Source organism: Phalacrocorax aristotelis, chromosome 6 (genome assembly GCF_949628215.1).
Source record: "Phalacrocorax aristotelis chromosome 6, bGulAri2.1, whole genome shotgun sequence".
NCBI classification, from domain to species: Eukaryota; Metazoa; Chordata; class Aves; order Suliformes; family Phalacrocoracidae; genus Phalacrocorax; species Phalacrocorax aristotelis.
Window position 1 is genome coordinate 39984035 of NC_134281.1, and position 25288 is coordinate 40009322.

Sequence of the window (25288 nt, forward strand, 5' to 3'; positions counted from 1 at the left end):
CCTGGGCTGCACAACACAGGCAGGGCTCTGCGGTTATATGTAAGCAGATGCACACAGGCACCCTCCATACTGGCTCCCCTCTCGGGGAGGGCAGACTGATGTGCCGCGACACTGGGTCAGCGTGCCCGCACCACCACCACTGCCGTGCAAAGCACAGTCCCACCACTTCTGACCTGCTTTATCATCCCAAACCCAGGCCCTAGGATCTCAGCACGCTGCCCGCACCACAGCTGGCATCCACAGCTGGCATCCACCGCAGCTCTCTGAGCCATCTGATCTGTCTGACAGTGGATCTCCCCCACATCATCCCCTTCCCACCCTCCAACTCAGCCACCAGCCTCAATGATGTGCCACACGCCCGCACAAATGCCAGCGCAGTTAATCTGGAGCTTGTCCAGGTTTTTAAAGCTGTACTCATAATTATACATGCAAAGCCTTATTTGCTGAAGTCTTTCCACAAAAATTAACACTGATGTGCTGCTTATGCTTAGAGTCAAAAACAGACCCAGACAGTACAGTAACAATATTTATCCTGTAGAAGTTAATAAAAAGCTACCTGCAACGTTTCACTGATCTTACAGACAGGCTAAGCAACACTGACTCAGAATAACGGGTTATTCACCTAGGCTAGGTGAAATACATTAATTTCCATCTCAGGTGCAGCCTGTGCCCCAGACATGCAGAACCCCAAGGACTTGATTCTCCTACAGCAACAGCAGACAAGTGATCCCTGCTTGGGGTACCACCAGGGCTCACAACAACGGGCAGCCAGCTACAGCCCCCTCGTCTCACTTGCAAATGCATTAGGGTGGTCCGTACCGTAATCTAAGGCAGCTTTTAATCAGCTAGCAAGTGAAAGTTGCCAAACTTGCATTTCATGTCAGCTTTCAATCTGAGAAAGAAACAAAACAAAAAGACACCCCCTGAAAGTCCCATTTTCTTTTAGTTGGGCAAGTTAAATGTTAAACTATCACTAAATGCCTGTGTAGTCAGTCTTGTAACAAACAGCTGTCGTATCTGTGCCTCTTTTGTGGTTCTTCAGCACAGATATTTAGATAAGGTCCGGGGAAGTGGGTAGGAGGGCTGAGGTCTGCTCAGAGACAACACTTTGCAGGGCACTTCAGGCACCTGCCCGCCACCTACCCCCAAACAAGCAGTGCCTTAAGGCATCTGAATACTCCTTGCCCGAATACTGCATGATAAGTTCTTATACATTAAAATTTATGTCTTTTTTTTCCTTGACAAAAGTAAAAACATCAATGACATAATTTTCCCATAGGAAAATTTAAACAAATCCAGGGTCATTTTATCACCTGATTTTGAATGCAAGTAGTATATGCAGACGTCAAAACAAGTAATACATCATGGAAATTCAAAGCATATTTTAATTAAAATTATTCCCATTCCAAATGTAAACCAAATCACTACCGCAATTAACATTACATGATTTTTTTAAAAAAAGGGAAAGAATGCTCTTTAGAAAGTTACTATTGTTTACCAGGTATTGAATTTCAATTAATTTTCAATACTCCACAGAATATCAACAGGTGAAAAGGCATTTAACCACATTTCCAACCGAATTTTAAAAAAAATTTAAGTTAAATCAACAGTTCTTAAGTTGGACTGTTGGATTAGAACATGTGATAAAAATTAATTGTGCATCCTGAGGAGCAGTAACAAACCCTTTTGACCTAACACCCTTGCAGCGCTAGCATGACAAATGAGAAACACTGATCTCCACTGAGAGAACTGGGATAATATTCCTGAGCGTGCATCACGGCTGCTCTCAAAGACAATCCAAAGCCAAAGGATTACAATACAGCAGAAACGGACCCACAGGAGAGCACAGGCTGTGTGCCACACTGCATGGTCCATGTACAGCCAGATGTCAGCAGAATAAACCTAACAGCACAAAGTGATAGCTCCCCAGGAATCCAGCATTGGATTGAACAGATTTCAAGTCTCAGCAGCAAATCAAAGGAAAATCAGTAGCAATTTGGCTTTCTGTGTCATCTTCTTTAGCCATTTCAACGTTCAACTCCAAGTTCCAGTTTTAAATGTCAGGCCTTATGGTCTGCAAACTGTAATGAGAAGGAAAAACGAGAGATATTATGCTATGCACCTATATCAACCATGCATCTTTTGTTTTCTTTTCATAAATAAGATATATTTTAGCATTAGAGTATCTTAACGCTCTGTGCTGGCATACAGAAATTCATTCAGTTACTGTCGCTAATTTTCCCTATCACGAAACAAACCAAAACTAAAAAAAAAAAAAAAAAAGAGAAAAATAGAGGGACAAAAAACTTCCTGTCTGTACAGAACATTGAACTACTATGCATCTGCTACAATTGCTGCAGGACTCAAATTTATACTTTACCTACCAATACCACCATGTTCTGTCACACAGACAAAACTGTATTTCAAACACCTTCATTTTTTTAAATTTTTTTTTTGAGATTCAGGTGCCTGCAGGAATGCAGAGGTGGCAGAAGACAATAAGGTAGTGCTGAACCTAGTTTTGCCTCAGCCATTGACTTGGAGCTGATTCAGGATCCACCAAAGACACTGAACTCTGTCCTCAGGGTTGCAAGGACTACTGAGGAGTCACCAAATCTGCAGAGTTACCACTCAAAGGAAACAAACAGACAAACCAACTAGAGTTCTGGTGTTCCTACGGTACAATAGTACAAGCTGGGAGAAGGGAAGAAGGAAACTCATGCTTTTTTAGTACGGTTATTTATTAAACTTTATTCCAATGCTTGCTGAAGCCCCTCTTAAGCACGTGCCTTGCTGCAGTCCTTGGTTCGTTTCCTTCTCTTTGACCCTCTTGCTCACCCCATGGCGTGGCGTGGCAGAGTGTGCTGCCCTGATGAAACCTTCTCTCTACCTGGTAGCAACGTGTCTAATACCTACATTTGCCTGTGTGGGAGCAACATGTGACCAGGTGGACACAAACAGGTTAGCAGTACGTTTAGATTTTGTAAATCAAAGTTTTTCACTACCCAGGAGTGAAGTTCTATATCAGGCAAACAGGATAGTTGGGAAAGAAACCTAAAATTGTAAAGACAGAATAACAAATTTTATGGATAGGATTGTGTGACAGTAGTTGGCAGTTCCTGAGAACAAAAACTAAGCTTGCAACAAGATCCAAAGATCTAGTACACATCCTTGAGCAACCGATACCCTATTATCTCCAACAGCATCTGAAAGGCCTGGCTGGTGCTTTGCCTGCAGCCATCCCATACTTCTGGGCTCTCTTTGCTGCCCTCCAGGATTGAGAGGAAATTCTCCTTCCTCTCTCCAACACAAAATTATCCTTATGAAGGTTGGAGGGATTTTAGTATTCCATTGAAGCTCTGTCAATTAGAGGTTGAGGCAGAGTGCCTGGGCAGGCTTAAGGCATCTGATTCACATGACTTGCTCACACATCCAGATCTAAAGCTGCCATGAGATTTCACATCAAACGGAATTCTCCTGCATACCCGAAGGTCAGGGACCTCCTTCTGGGAAAAAGAAAGGACCTTTTACATGACATGATCTGCTTCCTAGGATCATCTGGGAAACTCACCTAAAAAGTTATCTGCAATTGCAGAAACCAAAGACATTGGCAATGACCTTGATAAGTCACAGCGTGATAAATACAAGGTACAGTACGACACAGCACATTCTGCAATGAAATACTGGTACATCAAACTGCAAGACTGCAGCTGCCAAAGGGGATCTGCCAGACTGATGTACCGGTTCAAAGTCAAGTGCCCATACTTCATGTTTTTTAGTTATGACTAATCCTTTCCAGGAAAAAAAGTTATTTTAAAAAAAAAAAAAGCAGCTTGCAAAACCCCGCATTATTCCTGCAGTCACAGCATTCACCGATCCAAAGCATAGCACAAAGCTGTGTAGGACCAAAAGAAAATATGCATTTAACCTGCCTCTCCCCTGCACATATGCACGTGTGTATACTTGTACACAAACACACATACACCTCATGTATTTTAGGAAACCTGCCTTGAGAAGAAAGGACACAGTACGGCATCACATTAATTACCATGTGTAATTAACAGTACTACTGTATGGTAGAAACTCTTTTTGTGAAGCTCCTTAATATATTTCAACCCTCTCTAAAACTATGACATGAAAAACTCTGAAGCACACACTAAGCACTCTGATGCCTATATGAGGGGCTCCCTTCCACCTGACTTCAGTGGCTATCCCCATCACTCAAATGCCAGGGACATCCCGTGTGCTGTAGGAATCCACATGAATTCAAATTGTGACTGAGGAGGACTGTAAACCTCACTGCAAAGAGAAACCTAACAAAGAAGTCTTTAAAACCCTACACATACTCTGCAACGTACGCATCTGAGTAGTTTAAAAATAAAGAGAGGTAAGAATTCCCAGCAGGCAGTTCAGTGAGAAAGACAAAAGACTAGAGGGGAAATTATTTTTAGAGTGAGGACACTAAGGTAACAGCCCACTTACTGCAGCTTTCAGAGCTTGGTCTAGGTCTTCCAGTAAATCTTCTTCATCTTCCAAACCAACTGACAGGCGAATTAATGTATCACTGATTCCAAGAGCTTCTCTATCTTCTTTAGGCACTGAAGAGTGAGTCATGATGGCCCTGGAGGTAAAAAATAGCCTTTTTTCTAAGAAATGTTTACTTTTATCAGTAAAGTTCAAACAAATTGGCTTCTGGGCAGCATACCCTGAAATTCTGTAAAGACTTCACACCTTTTGTGTACCACCTGCTGGTTAACCCACAGATGGAGAGATCCTATCATCAGTTACTGTAAATTATACGAACTGCAGAGAAGTCAGTGACTTGTATCTTCCAGTCTTTCAATACAGTATTTCCAATGGCGAGTAAGATGACAAATGATGAATAAGAAGCAAATACTTGTCCTGGTTTCGGCTGGGATAGAGTTCATTTTCTTCACAGTAGCTAGTATGGGGTTATGTTTTGGATTCATGCTGAAAACAGTGTTGATAATGTGGAGATGTTTTAGTTGTTGCTAAGTAGTGCTTACACTGGGCTTTTTCAGCTCCCCACGCTCTGCCACATGCACAAGAGGCTGGGAGGGGGTGCAGCCGGGACAGCTGACCCCAACTGACCACAGGAATATTCCACACCATATGATGACATGCTCAGCATATACAGCTGGGGGAAGAAGGAAGGGGGGGACGCTTGGTGTGATGGTGTTTGTCCTCCCAAGTAACCATTACGTGTGATGAAACCCTGCTTTCCTGGAGGTGTCTGAGCACCTGCCTGTCAATGGGAAGTGGTAAATTAATTCCTTGTTTTACTTTGCTTGTGTGCGTGTCTTTTGCTTTACCTAAAGCAAAAGGGAAAGCAAAAGATAAACTGCCTTTACCTCAACCTAAAGATAAACTGTCTTTATTTCAACCCATCTGTTTCCTCACTTTTACTCTTCTGATTCTCTCCCCCATTCCACTGGCGGAGAGTGAGCGAGTGGCTGGGTGGTGCTTGGTTGCTGGCTGGGGCTAATCCATGACAGTACTTAACAATCTGGAAATGAAAAAGGAAGGGAAAAAATCCTATTTCTCTTCCTTGCAGATTTTTTTCAGGTTTTTTTTCCTGAAAAATAGTATCTAAAAGCTCTACTTTAAGCATGTGGAGAAAAACCTATAGTATACAATCTGCAGAATAAAATCTCCAGATTTTTTTTTAAAATTCTGTTTTCTCAGACCACTTGTCAAACTGTAGCACTTACATTGAAGAGTTTATTCTCTCCAGCTGTGGATTATATAGGTAAGAAGCTATTTTCCCCATATGCTCAGTCACTGAAAGCCACCAGTTAGCAACTACCTTTCAACCGCTTCAGTGTTTTAAGATTTGCTATTATTCTAAAATGAGCAACTGAAATTATTTAGCATACTAGTTTAGTCATAACTTATATGTCCATGTATCTTTTTGAAAAGCAAATTAGATTTAAGTAAAGTAATCTAATTCCATAAAAATCCTATTTTCAGCCTTTTAACTTAGACAGGGGCAACTAAGTATTATTAAAATCCCCACAAAATTTATCTGACATGCAAACAGATGCAGTTTGGTGTAGCATACTGAACATGCCCTCTTGTGTAAGCAGGCAGAACTGCAGACCTCCTTCCTCAGTGTGACCAAATCTGCTCCATAGTACTTATTCAAACACACACAGATTTCTTGGATTTGTTATCACAGCAACAAATCGAGGCTCAGTCTCCCAGCTAAAACAACGAAGTGTGGAAATTCTTTCATCATTGCATTCTTGCATTCACAAAAGTCACACTCATTTCTGGAGTAGCCACTGGTGTTTGTGCTATACTACATGCTATCCTTGAATCTCAATTATATGCAAAATACCTTAGCTTCGTGTACTAGAGAATTTTAGCACTCCCATCAAAATACAGCAGAAACTTTTTTGTTACTCTGTGCCTTTTTTATACTTTCAGGATAAAGAATGACTTACGGATGCTCTGCTAGGCTTTCATATCCTCCCAGACTCTCAGCCAGTGCAAAAACCTACAGGAAAAATCAAACAGAAATTAACGTAAGAAGTGTAAGTTTACAAATGCTTAGAAAGAGACAGTTAATGAAAAAGCAATGTTTAGTGATTGTTTGCGGTTTTCTTCCTCTAAGTTTTTCTGTAATAACTTTTATGTTATGAAAGGTATTAGCTGTAATTAGGGAAAAAAGTGTACATTTAGCAGGTAAGAGCTATTAAGAGTTAGAATAGACCTGTCCTAAAAGGCTCTAAAGGGATGCTGATAAAAAAATTGAAATAACTCTGGAGTAGCTCCTGCAATGCAATGCATGGGCAGCAGTGGAGGAAGAGCAGAAGGGAAAACATGCAACATGAGGGAGCAGGTTCTGCCTGGGCACCACCGGAGTTTCCATTCTGTTCAGAGGAAGGATAGAGCAGGCTGCCTGAACAAAATAAGAGTCACATCTCACAAATTTCAGTTAAGGTTGAAGTGGTTATATCCTACCCTTACATACTCTTCTTTCAGCATCACTCATCAATATTCATGTTTAACGCCTACACCTTTCTGACTGGCAAATAGCAGACTTGATGGGGAAAAAACCCAAACATCTAAGATTCTCCTCACATGGCTGAACAGATTTTTTCCCTCATTGCTTCAGTCTGGTGGTTAGTTTAGTGTTTTGAAAACCAGCCTAGATTTCTCAGTTCCTAACAGGACTAGTGTTTGTGAAATGCCTACTGTTAGTTAAGGGTGTTTTTTTTTAGCACTGCTCTTTGAATTATGGACGTATATTCCTGGATGACAAAAAGGCTCTCTAGAGAGCCAACTGCACTCAAACACAGATTCATGATTTGTCTTTTGTGAATGCACTTACTGCCCTCAACATTTCTCTCCAGCCCTGGTTGCTCATTTTGATTAAAAAAAAAAAATCCTTTAAAAAATACAGCTAAACCTATCAACCAAAGAATCCTCTCCTCAGCCTGATTTAAGGAAATAGCTTTAGTTTTGTACCAGTCTAGTGACAAGCTGATGGCTACCCAAGTCAAAGGGCTGAAGTGAATGTATTCATAAGGGACTACTTCTGGAACGTACTCTCTGATGCTTTTTGTCAAAGCTGGCAGATCTCCTGTGAGAGATCTGGATTTCAGGATTAAATGCTCTCTCTCATGTAAAACAATATTCTGTGGGATGATCATATTTTTAGTAAATTCATTTTCAGTTGATGATATTAGCTGCCAAGTAAGAAAGACAGGGAGGAGAAGGAAGTTCTGATTCACCTTTGTCAATTATTACTGATTTGTTTTTCCAAGAACAAAACAGCAAAAACACAAGAGTGGGATACAAATTAACCAGAGACCAAGACTAGCAAACACATTAAAGAGTACAGACAGAATTAATACATTGCAAAGACAAAAGCAAAAGCCTATGGTTTAGTTAAAATAAGTAAATAACTATTCTCTAAACTGAGGGACTCCCTCTTTGCTTCAAGACTCATGTAATTTCTCAACAGGTGTTTCTCCTGTACTTTGAAATAGTACAACAGTATTACACCAGCCACAGCTTCTCTGCTTTCAAATACTACAGGTATTTCTGCAAAATGCTGGTATGCTGGCCCTTTATTAGAAGCAACGCCTGGCTAACCTGGATATACTACACCTACTGTGTAAACAAATGCTTCAAATGAGATGAGGCATCCTTTTCTTCCCTCTCATTAGCCTCCTATTTACAAATAATCTATTATTTAGAGATGGTTACACCCAAAAGACTTTAGGAGCTTTGCAAGTACAAATAAAGACTCTTCCCACCTAAAGAAAAACCACTTCTGTCCACTACTACCCTCAGAAGGGCAGGCTCAAGTCCCTCTTAAGTAGTGCATATTTACCATCATTTACCTTTAAATTCTTGAGAAAGGTAGCAGCATGTTCAAGATTTCCTTTAATGTAAAAGGTTACCATCCCAGGACAGCCAGTACACTGCCGCTTGATCAATTCATGCTGAGGGTGTGAAGGCAAGCCTGAAATTTGTAGAAATTGCTTTAAGTTAATTACCATCACTTCAAAGGGTAAAGCAGCTCACCCTCAGCTATGTAGAAACAGCCCATTGCCAAGGTGGCCACCTAAGCCAGAGTCACCAAATGTGAAGGGTGCACAAACGACACGTAGTAATACAGTACCCAAATCCAGCCTCACTCTAAGACGTCACCTGCTCTGAAGTCTTGCCAACCTACCTGGGAAAATTACTTTCTCCACCCGGGAATCTGACTCAAGAAATCGAGCAACAGCTAATGCGTTGTGGAAATGTTGTTTCATCCGGATTTGTAGTGTCTTCAAACCACGATTGCACAGGTAACAGTCAAAGGCAGACGGAACAGCTCCAAGAGCTACAGAAATTGAAACAAAATTCCACATAAAACAAAGAGATTTTTTTAATAAAACTAAATACAGTCCTAATTTCCAAAATTTCTAAAGACAGAACAAGACAAGTGGAAAGACATCTGATGCCATCTGTCTTCTTCATCTCACACAAATAGGAAGCCAATTAACGAGCTGAATTAACATTGAATTAATTGTTAAAATCAACCTATATAGGAAAATTCTGCATTAGGCATATCCTTTGATGTGTGAATGAGTTTAAAAAACCCCAGGCGTACTTGACACAAGTTAGGTAAAATTAAATAAACACGTAATTTAAAGGTTTCTATCCCTCTTCATATATGAAGTAAAGTGAATAGAAGAAAGGATTGTGCTCTTTCTGCCATGTTCTTAACTACAACCTAAAGAGGGACTTTGTAAGCGGCGGCGCCCCATGTAACCACAGGTGCTGCACGTGGAAGAAAGACCACAGCCACTCAGCATCTGATGCTTTCAGGACATACCACATCTCCTGCCTCTGCACATGATGCACAGAGCAGAGGCAGAGCTCCCCGTGCGCGTGGATCTCAGCACACCTGAGAGAGGCCCCGCAGCTCAGTCCTCCCTCGGGAGCAGCGGGACACACACTTCTCAGGGAAAAGCAGGGATAGAGGGGAATTACAGTCCTGCAGTGAAGAATGCTGCCTGCATTCAAGCACCTGCCACCAGACAATTCACCCCACTCACCAGCCCTGGTGAACGAATGTTGAATAACCCACACTGCTCTTAGCATTTTTCTAGAAGCAGTTAGGAAGTGGAGACCAGTGTCATTAACTTTATTTGAGAGAGAGGCCACAGAGGCATCCTGAAAGCTATTGTGTTTGCATAAGGCCACCTTATGTCCCAGTGAAAGGCAGGGAAGATAATTCAGGTTTCCTACATTGTGTTACCACTTTCTCTGCAGTCATCTACACTTCTGCACATTTAAATGCCTGAGGTACATCTCTAGATAGATTTCATACTTGTGTGCTTGCAACATGCTTCCCATTATAAGCTGGTATATTTGAAAACAATTAATTTTAAGGTATTACCTACATTGACTACTTACAGTTTTGTAAGAATTTGAGCCTCTCGTAGAGATCATCACAGTTTACTGAAACAAGTCCCATTACAACATCACTATGCCCTAAAAATGAAAGGACAAGACAAGAACAGAATCAGCTGCTCCATCTGCTCCAGGCTTCTGCCACACTCCCATTTTCTCAGTCTTGGTGTTAATACAGTCCTGTTTCTGTGAGACACTGCGTTCCTTCTCATTGCCACAGCCATCCTTCTTGTGCAGCACAGGAATCATAAGGCAGATTTCAGCTTTTTCTAAAGCTCTGGTCAGCTTTGCCATGTGCTGTACGCATGCCCCCAGCCATTTCACAAGCCCACCACCACTAGCTGCCAGAAAGCAGGACATTGTACAGGAATCAGGTGTGTCCTGCAGAGCAGCATCAGGCTGCTGTCTCAGGGATAGTGAACATGAGCTAGAAAACTTCCACTTCTATCCACGCCACCAGGGACATGTGGTTACAACACAGCTACAGTCATGTTAGCTCCAAGGCTGAGCTGTTTGGGAAACAACACAGTGAATGTGCTGTTGGATAGCCTCCAACACAGCTATATAAAACCTCCTTTGAACCTTAATATAATTTCTGGCAGCTACCTTCTACTGAAGCCACTTACTTTGTTATAGTCAAATGAAAGCCAACATAGCTATAAATACGCCTAGGTCTATTACCTGAAGTCAGGTCAATATTCCTTCTCCCAGGGATAGTTTAGGAGCTACGAAGACTAATGGCATATTCAATGGTCCGGCTCCTCTAATGGTCCCTCTAATAATTACTGGTGGACACACTGGCTTTTGTGAACTGCCCGCAGCCAGAATGGCTCTTCCACAGCCAGCCTGAGTTGTGTTGAATGCACATACTTACCATTCATGTATTTGGTTGCAGAATACATACAAATATCAGCCCCCAGAGATAAAGGACGCTGAAATGAAATTAAAATAATAGGTCCAATTAAAACTTGTGTGCATTCTGGTTCATTTCAAGCTATGCAGAAAGGCTATGATCCAACACAGAAAACAACAATAGGAGGAGAAACTAAGAAAAAAACCCAAACCCACAAAAACATAACACAAAACACCTTAAGCACAAAAACCTGAGAATGAAGATAGAATATGTGACAAAACCAATAGTACACAAAAGCACTCTGAAATCAAGATAAGCACAATAAAAAGAACCCACATTAAAACGTGATTTAAAAGCACTGGTCTAATTCGCACTGGTCTAATTCCCACTGGCTTCAGGAAAAGGAGTGATTGAATACATCTAACATCCAGTCTGCTCATATTTGTGGGAAAAAAAATAGTTATATTGCTTAGCTGAAGCAGGGATAAGTAATGGTATTTACTCTAAAGTATATTTCCTTAGAAAATTAAGACCTCAACGCAGTCTGCAAAGCAAAAAAAATTGCATTGTTTTCTAGATATCACTATTGGTGATACTGCACTGAAAGAACAAAAACCTGAAGAAAGTGCAACAGGTTTTGTTTGCCAGGTCTCTCTTCCTTAGCCTCCCAGCTTTCTTCCCAGAAGCCTTTTTAAGGTGAGGCAAACTGAGATGTTGATGGGCAAGAACTAATGAACAATATATTTTTTTATCAGTCCCTAAATAAGGACTTTGCACATAATATAAACACATTATAAAGGCTGAAAAGTTTCAATACGTTGAAAGGTAACAAAGCAAGCAGATTCAGAATAAGAGACTGCTGCTGTCAGATTAAACACAGACGTCTATTCAAGGAACGTGGATAACATACATTCCCTATGCACCCCCAGGAGAACGGCAGCATAGACACCAGTGCCTTTTACATTCAATATTGCTATTTAAATCACTCTAAAGTTACGATCTTCTTAGTACAGTATATCAGCAGCAGTTTGGAGGGGTTTAAAGACACTACCTATTATGCTTACCAGAATTAATCATTACAACTAACTGTCTCTTAGCACCAGGCCAATGAAAGATACATTAACTAGCTCACCTATCCAGATGCTCACTTTTCTTCTTTCACACAAGTCTTTCCAAAGTAACATACATTGCAGGGGAGGAAATCACCAACCCTTTGGTACGTAAAAGACAAACTCAAGTTCTGCTTTAGCTAAGCATTAACACTTTCTGTAAAGCTCTCTTAATTTATAAAGATCTCAGTACCCTTACCAAACACACCTTGCCTTTTGCACTCATAAAAAAGTTTTACTTTAGACCTAAACTATAAGAGATTAGCTTGGTCTCACAGGAAATATAGATGAATATTTCTAGCCCATGTTAAGATGAACAAGACTTTGAAGTTTATTATTCCAAAGCATTTTTAGAACGTAATAAATTGTCTTCACTCAATGTGTTCTAGTTATAAAAGCAGGAAAGCTATGCCAGTTGTTTGAGATCAAAACTGCAAACTTCTAAGCCACGTATTCACCAAAATATTGAAGAAAAAGATATCTTGAATGTCTCAAAGGAAGATATTCCTTTTCACCCACTACTTTTTTTAGACTATCAAGTGGGTCAAACAGATCACAAACAGCATATAGAAAAGAATTAGTATAAAAAGGCCAAAGTTAGAAAACAGGACACTTTTTTAAGAGGCCTGTTATGATTTCCATCAGTGAAAACTAAAAAACATGACTTGTGAATGACAGAGAAGCCATTGTCCCAGTGGTTTACCTGACTGTCTTGATTCAGTTCACTTGACTGCTGAGCTATATTGGTTTTGCTGGTATCATACCGGTATAAGGCTAGCTATAAAATACTTACCTGGAAATACGCAGACATAAAAGTGTTGTCTACCACTAGAAGAACATCTTTGTGCTTATGTACTACATCTGCACAGGCCTGAATGTCAATAACTTTCAGTGTGGGGTTTGTGGGCGTTTCAATCCAAACGAGCTGCAGTAATTCAACAACACAAACATCAGTTTAGAGACTTTACAATGCTGCTGATGACACATGTGTAAGTCATAAGTGCTATTAAATGTTAACTCATTGAGTGTCAGCTTCCCATGCATGTTTGCAGAGTGGAAATCAGAAAGTGTCCCTACTGAAGAAAGGCAAGATTTCTTGGGAGAGGTAGTATTTGCCCCAAAAACAACTAATACAGGGAAGAACATCAAAGCTTTTGAAAACCTAAGTGCATCACTTCTGAAGAAGGCCTGACATAGCCAGTAGAAAGTCTTTACACCCAAAGGTTTGTAAGCCTCTTCCAGCTGAACTATCTTCCACTAGAGCAGGGGATTAACTGCTCCACTCCCATGGAGCACCTCCTCCTCCATGGGAACTCATGTTTCCCTCTGCTGTTTCTTACCTTTCCCCTCCTCCTCTCTCTCTGGTGGTTTTTTTTGCCCTTCTTAAAATGTTTTCAGTGAGGCACCAAAAACATCACCAGGTGGCCTGCAGTGGGGATGTGTTGGAGCCAGCTGTGCCCCAACCTGCCTCTGCAGAGGCCACCCCTACAGCCCCCTCTGCTTGACACATACACCCAGCACAACAAGAGCAAGAATAAAATTATTTAACGACATTAACAAGTAAATTCAGTAATTTCCCTCTCCCCTACCTTGGTCTCTGGTGTAATTGCAGCTTCCAGGCATTCACTTTTTGAACAGTCAACAAAAACTACATTCAAACCCATTTTCATGGCTACTTGCCTGAAGTATCTGTTTGTGCCTAAAAACACCCAAACCAAACAAAACAAAAAATCAGAGACACAAAATGAAGCAAATTCCTTAACTTCAGTCATCTCCGCTTTCCTGTATGCATCCACAGAAAGTCTGGAGGGTACTGTTTTATGCTCTATGCCATAAATGGCACATTAATATTTTTTTATTTCTAAAATGTTTAAAGATTGCTGTAGTTTTAAACATAATGGAAAAGTAATAGTGGGAACATGGAATCAGAGTGATTTATGAAGTACTTTCAATTAATAGCTGTTCAGGGTTTTTTTAATCAGAAAAACCCTTTCAGTTTGCCTACTACTAACTTTTCCTCCAGCCCTTTGCCATGCACAAGCTAGCGGTTCCAGTTTTTATATCCCCTTTCCTGCACCCCACTTTTAATAATTTTTTTCCACCACATATTTTCAAACCCTTTTTTCTATTTAAGAAGGTTAACTGACAATCTGGGAGAAGAATAATCACAGAGAAGACTCCAGCAACCATGTTTCTTATAATTCCATTAAATAAACATGCAACAGGGAACATAAAAAAGTGATTATGATGTTCCTTTCTGTCTTTGAAGCCTTTCATTAGACAGATTAAAAGAAGAAACCAGAAGCAACCAGTTGATCACTAGATGTGCAACATACTGTCTGGCAACACTGTCTGGATTAAAAATTAATTCATTAGGTCTTTCTGCCAAGGTTATTGAACATTTCTTCACTTACGCAGAACAGCAGTTTGCCACCTAGCCACAAAGTCATAATATGTGCAGGGTTTGATTCTGTGTGCTGAGTGCTATGTCTGAATGACTTTTATTTTTTTTCAAGGAAACACTTTTATTTCTACAATAAACTATATATTATATTCTCTCTTGTGCTGTAAGAAGTTTATTCAGGCATGGGAAATTTTCACATAGGTTGTCAACTCTACAAATACAAACAGAAAAGTTGCTTTACAGTAGTCATACATACTTTTAATAATAGCACTCCACAAAAAGCCTTAGATGGAAGTGAGAAGTTACTTTAAGAAGTTACAGCAACAGCTCAATATTCAGAAGTGTCAACTACCTACAGCTCCTTCTCACACCTCTCAGAACTCAGCGTCTCTTAAACACCTTCCAGGCAACATGCTTTACAGCACTGCCCGAGAGCTTTTCGTTTTCTTTTGCTGTTTTTCTGAAAACCTTGAATACTGTGGACTCATTTGAGTTGGTAAGCGCAGTACTGCTTTCCTATCCAGCCAGGCTTTTAACAGCTTACCAAAGCTAGTGTACCCTCCAGGGAGCAGGGACACCTGCAGCACTCAGTACCCAGTGACTCAAAAGTTGCTATTACAGGGCTGAGGTATGAAAGGCCGCAGAGGGCAAGCACGGTGGAGAAGTAAACCCCACACGGCGAAAAGGAGTCAGTGCAGGCAACACTGAGGAAGTGGCTGACAAAGGACGGGGCTGCAGCATGCAAGAACACAAGCAGAAAAGATGACTAGGAACAGCCAGAAGAGCACAGCCTAGGAGAAAAGCAAGCAGACACTTAGGGGACAAGGAGCCCCTAATATCCAAGGGAAGAAGGAAGGAGCTGAACACCTACTGGCCACTGCAGCCAGTGGCCGACCTGCATATGTACCATGTCATGGGGTATGAACTCTACTGAATAAGGCTGTCTGTGGGGAAGTCGGTCGCTTTACAGAAGTATGAAAAAAAAATCAGGGAAGAAACAAAGAAATTAATTTCTGCAGAAACCACCAGAGGCTGACACATTAATAAGCAGGTGAACTGGTTTTGCGTGAAAAATACACCTATGGGCCTTTCTGAAGTAAGGAACTGAAAATACGCTTTGATCAAATGACTTCGATTTATTGAGTTCTGTGATGGGAGGGCTGTGAATTAAAAGACCAGATTGTCAGCAGATTCCTGCTGTCTTCACACAACTTGGCTCCAGATGTACTTTGGAGAAGAGCTATCTGGCATGACAGAACTAAGACATTAAAAGCAAATGTGTGTTATTTATATTTGATATGCACAAGCATAAAAGAACTGACTGGCAAACAGTAACCACTCTTAGTGATGGGAAAGGTGATCACTCCTGCTAAAAGGTTTTCCAGCTATTGCTTGGGAATACGCTACCTGTTGCTGGCCTCTCTAACCTTCCTTTGAAAACGAAGCAGATTTGATCTCTTTGTGCTTGAAACAGATGGAGGGAAACAAGCTTCACTGATCAGTGAAACACACGAGTTGGGCACTAAGGCACTGATTGTCACAGCTTATCCTGGCAGACTTCCCTGCCATGGACTTTTGGGTGGCCTCAACCTCTTGAAGGACTTTGGCAGAGGTGGATGAACTCTGTTCTTAGGGAGTTCCTTGGAAGAATGGATTAAAAAAAAAAAACCAAACAAAAAAACAACCTATGCACAATCAAAACCTAAAGTGGGCTGCAGCATCACCGAAGCATTCAGAAGATATGGTGTCATGCACTGTTCCCAGATTGTTATCCACAGTGAGACAGATTCTGTCTGTTAATGTGCTTCACAGGTGAGACGCCAGGCGGTTAACACACACCGCAATTTTATTAAGTTTTTCACTGTCCTTAAGCAAGTCACTTTAACCTATATAGTAAGCCCAGTACATAATAAGACAGAAATTGGTAGAGCGAAATACATTAAATGGGGGAAGGGGGATACAACCTGTTTGGTGCTCCAGTAGTCCACAGCAAGGTCAAAGGTGGTGGGGGTCTCAGACCAGCTGAGAAGGAATTCCACTGAGTTACTCCCATTCTCTGACTTTATAGTTGGTGCGAAGCCCCTAGTCCCCACATATCTTTGTACCCAGAGCCCTAATCGCCGCAGCACACCCTGCTACAACTTTTGGAGCTGAGCAGGGGCTGTTTGGGTAGATAAATGACGGGAAAGAGGAGGGACAAAGGCCTCATGGTTCAGCAAAAGTGTTCATGCTTCTTTAATTTAAAAGAGGCATACAGCTAAACCCTCAACCATAAGTTGTGCTTGTGATTAGTGTTTAGTTGCGAGTGGGTGACAGATTCTTGATTTGGTTTAAATACTTTCCCCAGAATGTTCTGTTAGAAACGGTCTATGCTCTTGACATAAGTTTAGGCCTAATTTTCTGGCAGCTGATAAGCAGTGTTGGAAGCCTCAGAGGCATACTATTGGAGTCTGCACAGCTGGGCCTGTGGGTTAAGCAAGGGGTGACCACCAAGACTTCACCTAGTTCCACCCCTCACCTTGGCCACGTTGTGGCCTCCCCTCTTCAGCAGACCCCTGACATTAGTCCAGTCCCAGGGTCAGGACCCCACACATGGGCATAACTGATGCAAGTTGTGCTTTCAGGGAAGATGACAGAATAGTTGTCTGAAAGAGTCCAGACAAAATGCTGGTTGGTACAGGGTCAAACCTAGGAAAGGAATAGTAGAAATACCAGAAACTGGCAAGCTGCGTTACATTGGACTGCAGGGGGTCCTGCTCTGCAAACAAATCTGTGTAAGGCTAGCTACATTTTTTAAACCTCCACGTTGTGCTGCAGAATCTTTCAGTGTTTGAATTTCTAACACCAAAATCAGTGTGTTCTCATGAAAAGAAGGCTTTAAAGAAAAGTAAGGCCCTACGTGGGAAATTCAGAAAGCCGACAAGAATCACAAACAGGTACATTTAACCATTTGCACAATTAAGATCAAAAACACACTTGTGCTTTACATACCTCCGTAGACATCATCCATGCAGATAATTGTATCCCCTGCCTTTAACAGGTGAGTAATATTCAAAGTAGCAGCTAAGCCAGAAGCATAAGCTAAACCTAAAACAGGAAAGAATAAGTGGCAGACAGACTGTATTTTAATGTGATACAACCTTGTCAAACTTGCCTTCACCTTCCTCACTTTGCTTTTAAAAGGAACCTGTTCTGTCACTCTCATTTATGCTATCTCACCCATTAAGTGGATTTAGTAAAAGCAGCAGCCTGATTTTACACAGGGTGGAACCGAGACTGTGGTAACACAGTCTGATAACAACTGCTGTGGGGCTCCTGCTCCCTACTGCATTTGGTGCTGCTGCACAAGGATGGATTCAGTTTAGCTTAGGCATCAAATGCAGTGAAAGGAAGCAAAGTCACTACAGAAAGTCCAACAATTGAGCTGGACTTCCCTGAATGACAAGCGTTGGACTCTTTTCACACCAAAAGCAGCTCTTGCCCATTACCAGTAGTCAGTGGCTGTGAAAGCCTTGCTGTGATACAGCTGCTGCTGACAACGCAGTGTCCTTGCTCCTCAAGTTATGCCTGCTGTAGACACTGTCGGGAGACACGCACACTGACATCTTGCTTGAGGAACCTATTAATTGCTTACAGTATTTAGCTCCATCTAGTGCTGCCACAGCCTTCTCCAGGCAATTCCGGGTAGGGTTTCCACTCCGGCTGTATTCATAACCCTATTATGAAAGCAAGAAAAACAATGTCACTTGAGAGAGAACTGAGAAAGTTTTGTACACTAATTCTCCTAGGTTAAGTAACTCACTCGCAACACCACGGTTATGCATCCATCTCCTCCAAGAACAGCAGGCTGGTTTTCTGGCTACGTCAAGCTGCTGTACGCAACATCCGATTGGGCATCCCCAAGCTGAAAAGGGTTTCTAGGGGTGCACTGGGGGAAGTATTGTACTGCTACCCACACTCTCCTACTTTTTCTTAGATATCCATCTCGGTCACTGTTGGAAAAAAGGCCTTGGTCTGACACACTCTCCTCATGTTACCAGCAAGAATGTGTCCCACCTCCACGATACTCTGCTTTAAAGAAGCAATAGGGCATTAGCCAGCGCCAACCAGTTCTTGAAAGCTCAAACATTTTCTTGGCATGCAATCAGGCCAAGTTCCACACTTCAGTGCAACAGCTTTGATGTGAATACTGAGAAAATTTAACAAGAAAAAAAAAATACTCATGCATGCATGGATGCACTTGATACAGAGAAAACCTGGCTAAGCCTCCTGGTGTTTGCGTACTTTCAGGATTCCTGTTTAAGGACAACTTCATCATATTCAGGAATCTGGCAGACCACTCTCACGGAACTTCCTGCAAGAACGTGGCCACTCTATCATCAGTACGTGAATGCAGCAGTGTGTGACTCCTCCTTCTGTGGTCTTCTTCAACACAGCTACCTACTTACAAGCATTCACAATTTTAGTCTGTGTAAGTGACTCTGTGTGGAATCAAAGATCACAAGGCAAATTCCTGTTGCCCAACCAGCACACTGTGATATTCAGACCTCGGGTTTGGAACAAATGCCGATTTATGAGTTACAGATTTGTATCATTTCCCTCATACACACGTGGTACCAATCAGAAACTTCATGATAGTTCAAGGCAAACACTTCCATCACTTTCTACAATACATCCACAAAGTACTTATGAAATACTCATTCCGTCTGGACAACTGAAGCAGCCTCTTGCACAATCGGTGTAAATAAGAAAACGTATTCTGCCTGGGCCCAGAAGCCAAGTAAAGCATTGCTGTCTCGCAGTTTTCAAGTCCCCGGCTGCATGCAAACCGTCCGACCGAGGCCTGGACCTTCCCGCCGCTGCAGCCTCCTGCGCCCAACGCCCGTGCCCGCCGCAGAGCGGAGGCTGCCGAGCCCCGGGGGCGCTGGGTGCTCCCCCCACGCGGCGCGCACGCCGAAAGCCACGCCGCACGTGCCTTGCAGCCACTGCGGCGGAGACCGTCTCTTCCAGGGGTAAAAAGATGCTCGGGCTTTTTCCAGGAGCTGGCGGGAGGGAAAATATTTCCACGCAGTGCAAACCGGGAGCCCCCTCCCCTTCCCGGGGCCTGCTGTCTCCCCGCACCCCCCCGCCCCGCAGCCGGCCTGCAGCCCCCGGGCAGCCCGCCGGGCCGGGCCACGCCGGGCCATGGGCCCTGGCGCTGACCCCGTCCGAGGGCGACGCCTTCGACCCCAGACCCCCGCGCCGCCCCGGAGGCGCGGGCGGGCCGAGCCGGGCCGTGCGGGGCCGGCATGGACAAGCCCGCCTCAGGGCTGCGCCGCACTCACCGCGTGCTGGCCGGGGGCCCGCTGCTTGAAGGTGGTGGAGAGGGAGATGGGGGGCACCACGGCGGCCGAGCGCCACTGCTCAGGCTCCTGCCCGGCGTGGATGGCCTGCGTGGCGAAGTGCTCGAAGGGCGGCAGGAAGCCCCGCGCCCCGCCACGCTCCATGGCCGCACTCCGACTGCCGCCGCCGCCGTCACCACCAAAGCCACCGCCGCCGCCGCCGCCCCGCCCCGGGGGCCCGGCGCGGGCGGGGCCTCGCCGCCGTCCCCCATTGGCTGGGGCGGGGCGGGGCCGGGCAGCGCCCGCGCCGCAGGGCGGGGAGCGACGTCCCGCCGAGGCACCGCCCACCCGCCGAGGCGAGGCAGGGCCGGAGCCTCGCCGAGGCGCGCTCCCTGCGGCGGTAGCGGCGGCCTGCGGACCGCCGGAACGGCCCGCGGGCAGCTCAGGCAGTGGGTCAGCGGCGCTCCGTCCCTGAGAGCAGCCGTTCCTGTCAGCAGAGAAAACCAGCGGCCGCCTGGCAGCCTGGCAACCCGTGGCCTTGGCTGCCAGGCGGCAGGAGGAACGTTCGCCCCGGCGGGGAGCCGGCGAGGGGCGGGCGCCGTGGCCGGCGGCAGGAGACGGGGCCTGCGGTGGCCCCAGGAACGGCTTCCTCCTATCTCTGCACCCGAGGCCGTCAGCCCGACGCACGCGAGTGGGCCCAGGGGGTCACACAACCCGAACCCAAACGTGTGGTTAGGGAGCTCTTCCTGATGCGTGCGCCCTCGCTTACATTTCAGGCTGAATTTGAAATAATTTTCATACCGTTTGCAGGTAAACTTAGATCAAAACCGAATGTAAGTGGAAGAAGTACACAGATTATTCTCAAGCCAGTTTTTCAGCCTCAGCACACAGTAGAAACCTGAAATTTAGGACGGAGGAATTGAATCCTGTGGTGACAAATCTGTTTCTTCTAGGCCTGTGGAAAATGTCTACATAAATCCCATGGGCAAAGCTTTCCTTTGAACCCACTGTAATGCCAGGACACCGCGTCACAAAGTTTCAGGTGGCCAGCGAATCTCAGGCAGTACCATAAAGAGTCCATTTTCTTTTTATAATAATTTGTATTATAAAATTCAGGATAGCCAAGCTGAGACAAAGGGGAAAATGGAAATATTTCCTTGTCATACAAAATTTCTTCCTTTACCTCCAGTTTCACATTGTGGTTATCTGTGCAGTCCACAATAGTCTTCTGTGGCTATTTCTGGAGGAGGTTATCCTGTCTGTAAGTAAGGGTGCAGGTCTCTGGTGCTATTGATGCTTTCACGGACAAAGATCCTCACCCTGACATGCCCACAACTGGCCGCTGAAGCACTTCACTAAGTAGAAAAAGGAACTCTGCAGGTGCTAGTCCCATGGATTAGTTTGAACAACCTGAGTAAGTAGCTTGTGTTTTTTTCTTTTTAGTAAGGAGATATACAAATTTCTGAAGTGCTTCGGGCTGGCACTAGCTGAAAAGAAAAAAGAATTAATACTTCCACTTGAATGGAAGCCATCGAGGCTACGTCTTAAAATTTTTTACCTACTTTTTCCTGTTAAGTTTAATTTCCTTAAACGTTCTCTGTAACTTTGAAAAATGTATTGCTCTCTAGCCTCTCTCAAGCCAGTCATTCTGAATGTCCGGCAGAAGCAGAAGTTAATTTCTCCAGAGATGGCAAATTCTATTCACTGTCCTCCAGGACCTCCATTCTTTTTGTTTTGCCTTGTGGAAGTCAGGAAAAAGGCAACCAGAGAGCACTTCTCTATACTCGGGTGCTTTCAATATTCTGTTAGGTAGTCTTCATGAGTTTAAATGTTACTGTTAGACTTACAGATAGAATAAATGCAGAGGCACCCTTAGAGTATATCATTTTCATTTTCTGCCTACCTTTGGTTTTGTACAAATTTAGTCTTTTATTCCTCTCTGGTTTTTGGCCTATTAATTTACATACTAAAAAAGTCAGCGTCCTTCCTGGAGGAATACACCCATGAGAAATTACTCCTCCATTGTTTATTTCCTACTTGAGGAATTTGGTAAGTGAAGTTTCCAGAGACTCACACCCCAGAAACTGTAGAAAATGCAGTTCCCCGTTGCCACAATATCTGATCCTCCTACTTCTATCTAAATTGCCTTATGCTTGGAAGAGACCAATTTAAGTAATGTAAGAAGATGGAGAATATAAACAAGACAAAGTTCTGTTGTTAGATAGTAAAAATGCCCTAACGTTCTCAAGAATTGAGAATAGGTGAATAATAATTACGCAGTACAGTCCTAGCACAGGAGGACGTCTGGATTCATGACAAATGCCAGTTTTCACAGAGCGGTTCTCATTAGTAATGCATTCATTATATTTCTGGCTTGAATAAGGGACTCCATAATAAGCTGGTAAACAGTGACTTCATGCCTCTGTCTCCTCTTCGCTGGCCTCCAGTAATTAAACATGCAACGTGCATCTTCCAACATCAGCTAAAACCTGAGCTAGTCCACCTCCTCCACATGACTAGCTGTGCACTGTACATGTTTCCAGCACAGCACCATGACAAACAGCCTCTTGTGCAGCACTAGAGAACAGACAAGAGACATCAGAATTGCTACCAGTGTCAAGCTCTCAAATTCTGTTTGTAAATGGGGTTTAATTTTCTCTAAATACAAGAAGAGCCAGAAAAATCTTGTTGGAAAGGCAAATAGAATGTAGAGCAAAGGTGACATTTTTCTCCCCTAGAATTATTTAAAATTCCATATTACAATTGTAAATAGCTGTGCGGAAAGGAGCTGTGCTGTCACTCTGAAGACAGCAGGCACAGAAATCGTATTTCATAGTTCCCATCTCTGCCTAGAATTCTCCTTAGCCACCTAGTATGAGGGGAGTAAATTGGGTAAAGAAAGAGGTCACCCAGAGAGGTAGTTCTTTTACCACAGCAGAACTAATCTTCCTGACAATTTGTAGGTTGCTTGCCCTGGAAGCATTAGTAAAAAATCCAGTTTACCTGGAATTTGACACATCATAGTTTTTTAAATGATTCATTCCACATTGTAAGTAGATACTTGCAGAACTAGTGCTAAGGAAGGAGCTCCTGCAGGGAAATCTGGAACCTCTGAATGCAGTTACTTTGTGAGATGATAATGCATCTACAAGGACTGACAAAAGGACAGGATGACTGTCTCGTCTTTCCCTTTTCCTGCATGTGCTTTTGTGGAAGACACTTGTAGAGCTCCTGCCAGTCTCCAGACAACTTCTTGTTTCACAGTCACGTATCACACTGGGTCTTTTCCTTCTATTTTCCTTTCCCTCGGTGAATGAAATAGCCACGCAAATGAGGGAAATGGATGAATAGTGAAGGGACCGGGTGACTCTTTCTTCAGAACAGCATTAGCAGCCCATTTCTCTTCTTTGGCTCACAAGGGGATTCACAGGAGGAGCGCCAAGGAGACCTATGAGTCCTGAATTGAGATTGCATTGAGAAATCCCTTGACCTTTCATGACCTGGGAAGTAACCCAGTGCTTCTGCTCTCTTAGGCTCATCTCATTATTTCATTGTTGTGTGGTTTGTTTACACCTCTGTCACGCAGCAACATGCAGAACATGGGCTGGCATCATCTATACAGTTGCATAACTAAGCCTCAAACCAAGACACTCCTGGATCCACCTTGCCACTTTGTATACAAACAAATCCAAGAGGAATCTGTAGGAGTCATCTAGGCAGATTTTTGCAACAGGCTGAGACTCTGGGTCCTTCCCTCATGGCATGCATCACCAGAGAGGGTGCTCTTAGCCCTTGCAAGGCTGACAAAGGCCGGGGAAGCTGGGACCGCTTCCCAACAGCCAGAGCCTGCGAGGTAGCGGCAGTAATGGTCCAAAGATACGGGATGCAAGGTCTGTAGGAAGGCACAGCCCTCTGTGAAGTGCAGTCACCTCAAGGGAAGAGTGGTGAGCTGCCTGGCCATGAGGTCTTCCTCGCCCTGTACATGAGGCAACGCAGGCCATTAGTGCCGGTGTAAGAAGCAGCTGTTTCCCAAGAAATGACAGATATATTTGAGGCAAGGTGAGGCAAGGCAAGGCATGTAAGATGATGCTGTTTGCCTAGAAATGCCAGATATATTCGAGGCGAGCAAGGCAAGGTGAGGTGAGGCAAGGCAAGACCTTGCCTCTTGTTGCCTCGCCTTGCCAGGCAACAGCTGACCACTACTGCTAATATAAGAAGATGTTCCTGAGAAATACCAGATATATTTGAAGTGAGGCAATAGGACCAGTGTAAGAAGCTGTTTCCCTAGAAATGCCATATGTATTGGAGGCAAGAAGGCGAGGTGAAGCAAGGCAAGACCTTGCCTCTCATCACCTCGCCTCACCAGGAAACAGCCGCACGCTATTGCATGTGTAAGATGAAGCTGTTTCCCAAGACACGTCAGGTATATTTGAGGCAAGGCGAGGCCTCGCGTCGCCTTATCTCGCGTCGCTTCGCCTCGCCTCGCTGCCCTTGAATGTATCTGGCACTTGCAGGGAAACAGCTTCGGCTCATCCCGGCACCAACGGCCTCCTCTTGCTTGGCGAGGCGCGGCGGGGCGTGGGGAGGCGAGGGCGGTGCCGGGCCGTGGGGGCAGCCATCTGCCCCGCCCCGCCCCTTCCCGTTCCCGCCCCTCCCCGTTCCCGCCTTACCCTCAGTCTCGCGGTGCCTGGGGGAAGTCTCGCCTCGCGGCGTGCCTCTCGCGGGAGCAGTCGGCCAAGATGGCGGCGGCGCCGGGCCGTTGAGTGGGCCCGGGCGGCCCCCGCGGGCGGGCAGGCAGGCAGGCGGCTCCTCCTCGGCGCGGCGGGCTCTTTCTGGCGGGGGATGCCGACGGGACGGGACTCGCCGCCGCGGCTTTGAGCACATCGACCCTCCGGCTGCGGCGAGTCTTCCCGGCGGGGCCCCGCCGCCCGCGGGGCCGCCGCTGGCGATGACCGGAGAGAAGCTGCGCTCGCTGCGCAGGGACCACAAGCCTAGCAAGGAGGACGGGGACCTGCTGGCGCCCGGCGAGGAGGAGGCGGCCGCCGCGCCCGGAGGCATCTTCACCGGGGGTCGCGGGAGCAGCGGCAAGGGCGGCCGGGCCGGGGGCCACCGCATCTTCAGCAACCACCACCACCGGTTGAAGGGGGGGCCAGCGGCCGGCGGGACGGGCGCGCCCGCCGAGCCCGACAAGTGCCCGGCGCACTTCCCCGTGCATGAGTGCGTCTTCAAGGGGGACGTGAGGCGGCTCTCGGCCCTCATCCGCACCCAGGGCATCGGCCAGAAGGACAGTCACGGTGAGCGGCCGGGGCGGCGGGGGGAGCGAGCGGCGCTGCCCGCGGGGCGGGCCCGGTGGCCGGCGTGCCGGAGGCGGCGGCCGCGTCCCCCGCCGCGCTGTGGGGAGCTCCCTCGGGCGCCGCGGGAGCCGCAGCCTCCTCTCTCCCTCAGTCTGTCTCTGCCCCCGGCGCGGCCGGAGAGCTCGTGCCGGTGCTCCGAGTTGCCGCCGGTGTGTCTCCCTGGGGTGCGGGCAGTCGGCGGGGTGGAAGCGGTAACGGGCTCCGCGGAGTAGCGCGGCCGCACGCTTGGAAAATTTTTGGGATTTTCATAATATGAGTGATCGCGGTACCGGCTTTTGTAACAGCGCGATGCTGGGAGAGCTTCCTCT

At 45.1% G+C, this 25288-nt stretch overlaps 2 protein-coding genes across 2 annotated transcripts in view; one reads left to right on the forward strand and one right to left on the reverse strand.

Moving 5' to 3' along the window:
- Positions 1-1367: 1367 nt before the first annotated feature.
- Positions 1368-19863, reverse strand: CTH (cystathionine gamma-lyase). Its single transcript, XM_075097288.1, has 12 exons — positions 19630-19863; positions 17940-18021; positions 17297-17392; positions 13491-13600; positions 12695-12826; positions 10814-10871; positions 9943-10020; positions 8711-8863; positions 8376-8497; positions 6468-6520; positions 4483-4621; positions 1368-2081 (listed from the first exon to the last, which is right to left on the reverse strand). The coding sequence occupies exons 1-12, from the start codon at positions 19789-19791 to the stop codon at positions 2061-2063; spliced, it is 1206 nt and encodes a 401-aa protein (XP_074953389.1). The 5' UTR covers positions 19792-19863; the 3' UTR covers positions 1368-2060.
- Positions 19864-24352: 4489 nt separating this feature from the next.
- ANKRD13C (ankyrin repeat domain 13C) overlaps positions 24353-25288 on the forward strand; it is a 28755-nt gene continuing 27819 nt past the window's right edge. The window contains exon 1 of the mRNA XM_075097289.1: positions 24353-24920. Within this exon, the coding sequence (XP_074953390.1) occupies positions 24575-24920 (346 nt within the window). The 5' untranslated portion in view covers positions 24353-24574. The remainder of the gene's footprint in view (positions 24921-25288) is intronic.

Bases quoted from the DNA above. Each gene is read 5' to 3' on its own strand.
- CTH (XM_075097288.1), bottom strand. From the start codon at position 19,791: ATGGAGCGTGGCGGGGCGCGGGGCTTCCTGCCGCCCTTCGAGCACTTC. The intron at 18,022-19,629 runs GTGAGTGCGGCG...CTTTCATAATAG, and splicing joins GGGCCCCCGGCCAGCACGCG to GGTTATGAATACAGCCGGAG. The intron at 8,498-8,710 runs GTAGGTTGGCAA...TACAAATTTCAG, and splicing joins GGAGAAAGTAATTTTCCCAG to GCTTGCCTTCACACCCTCAG.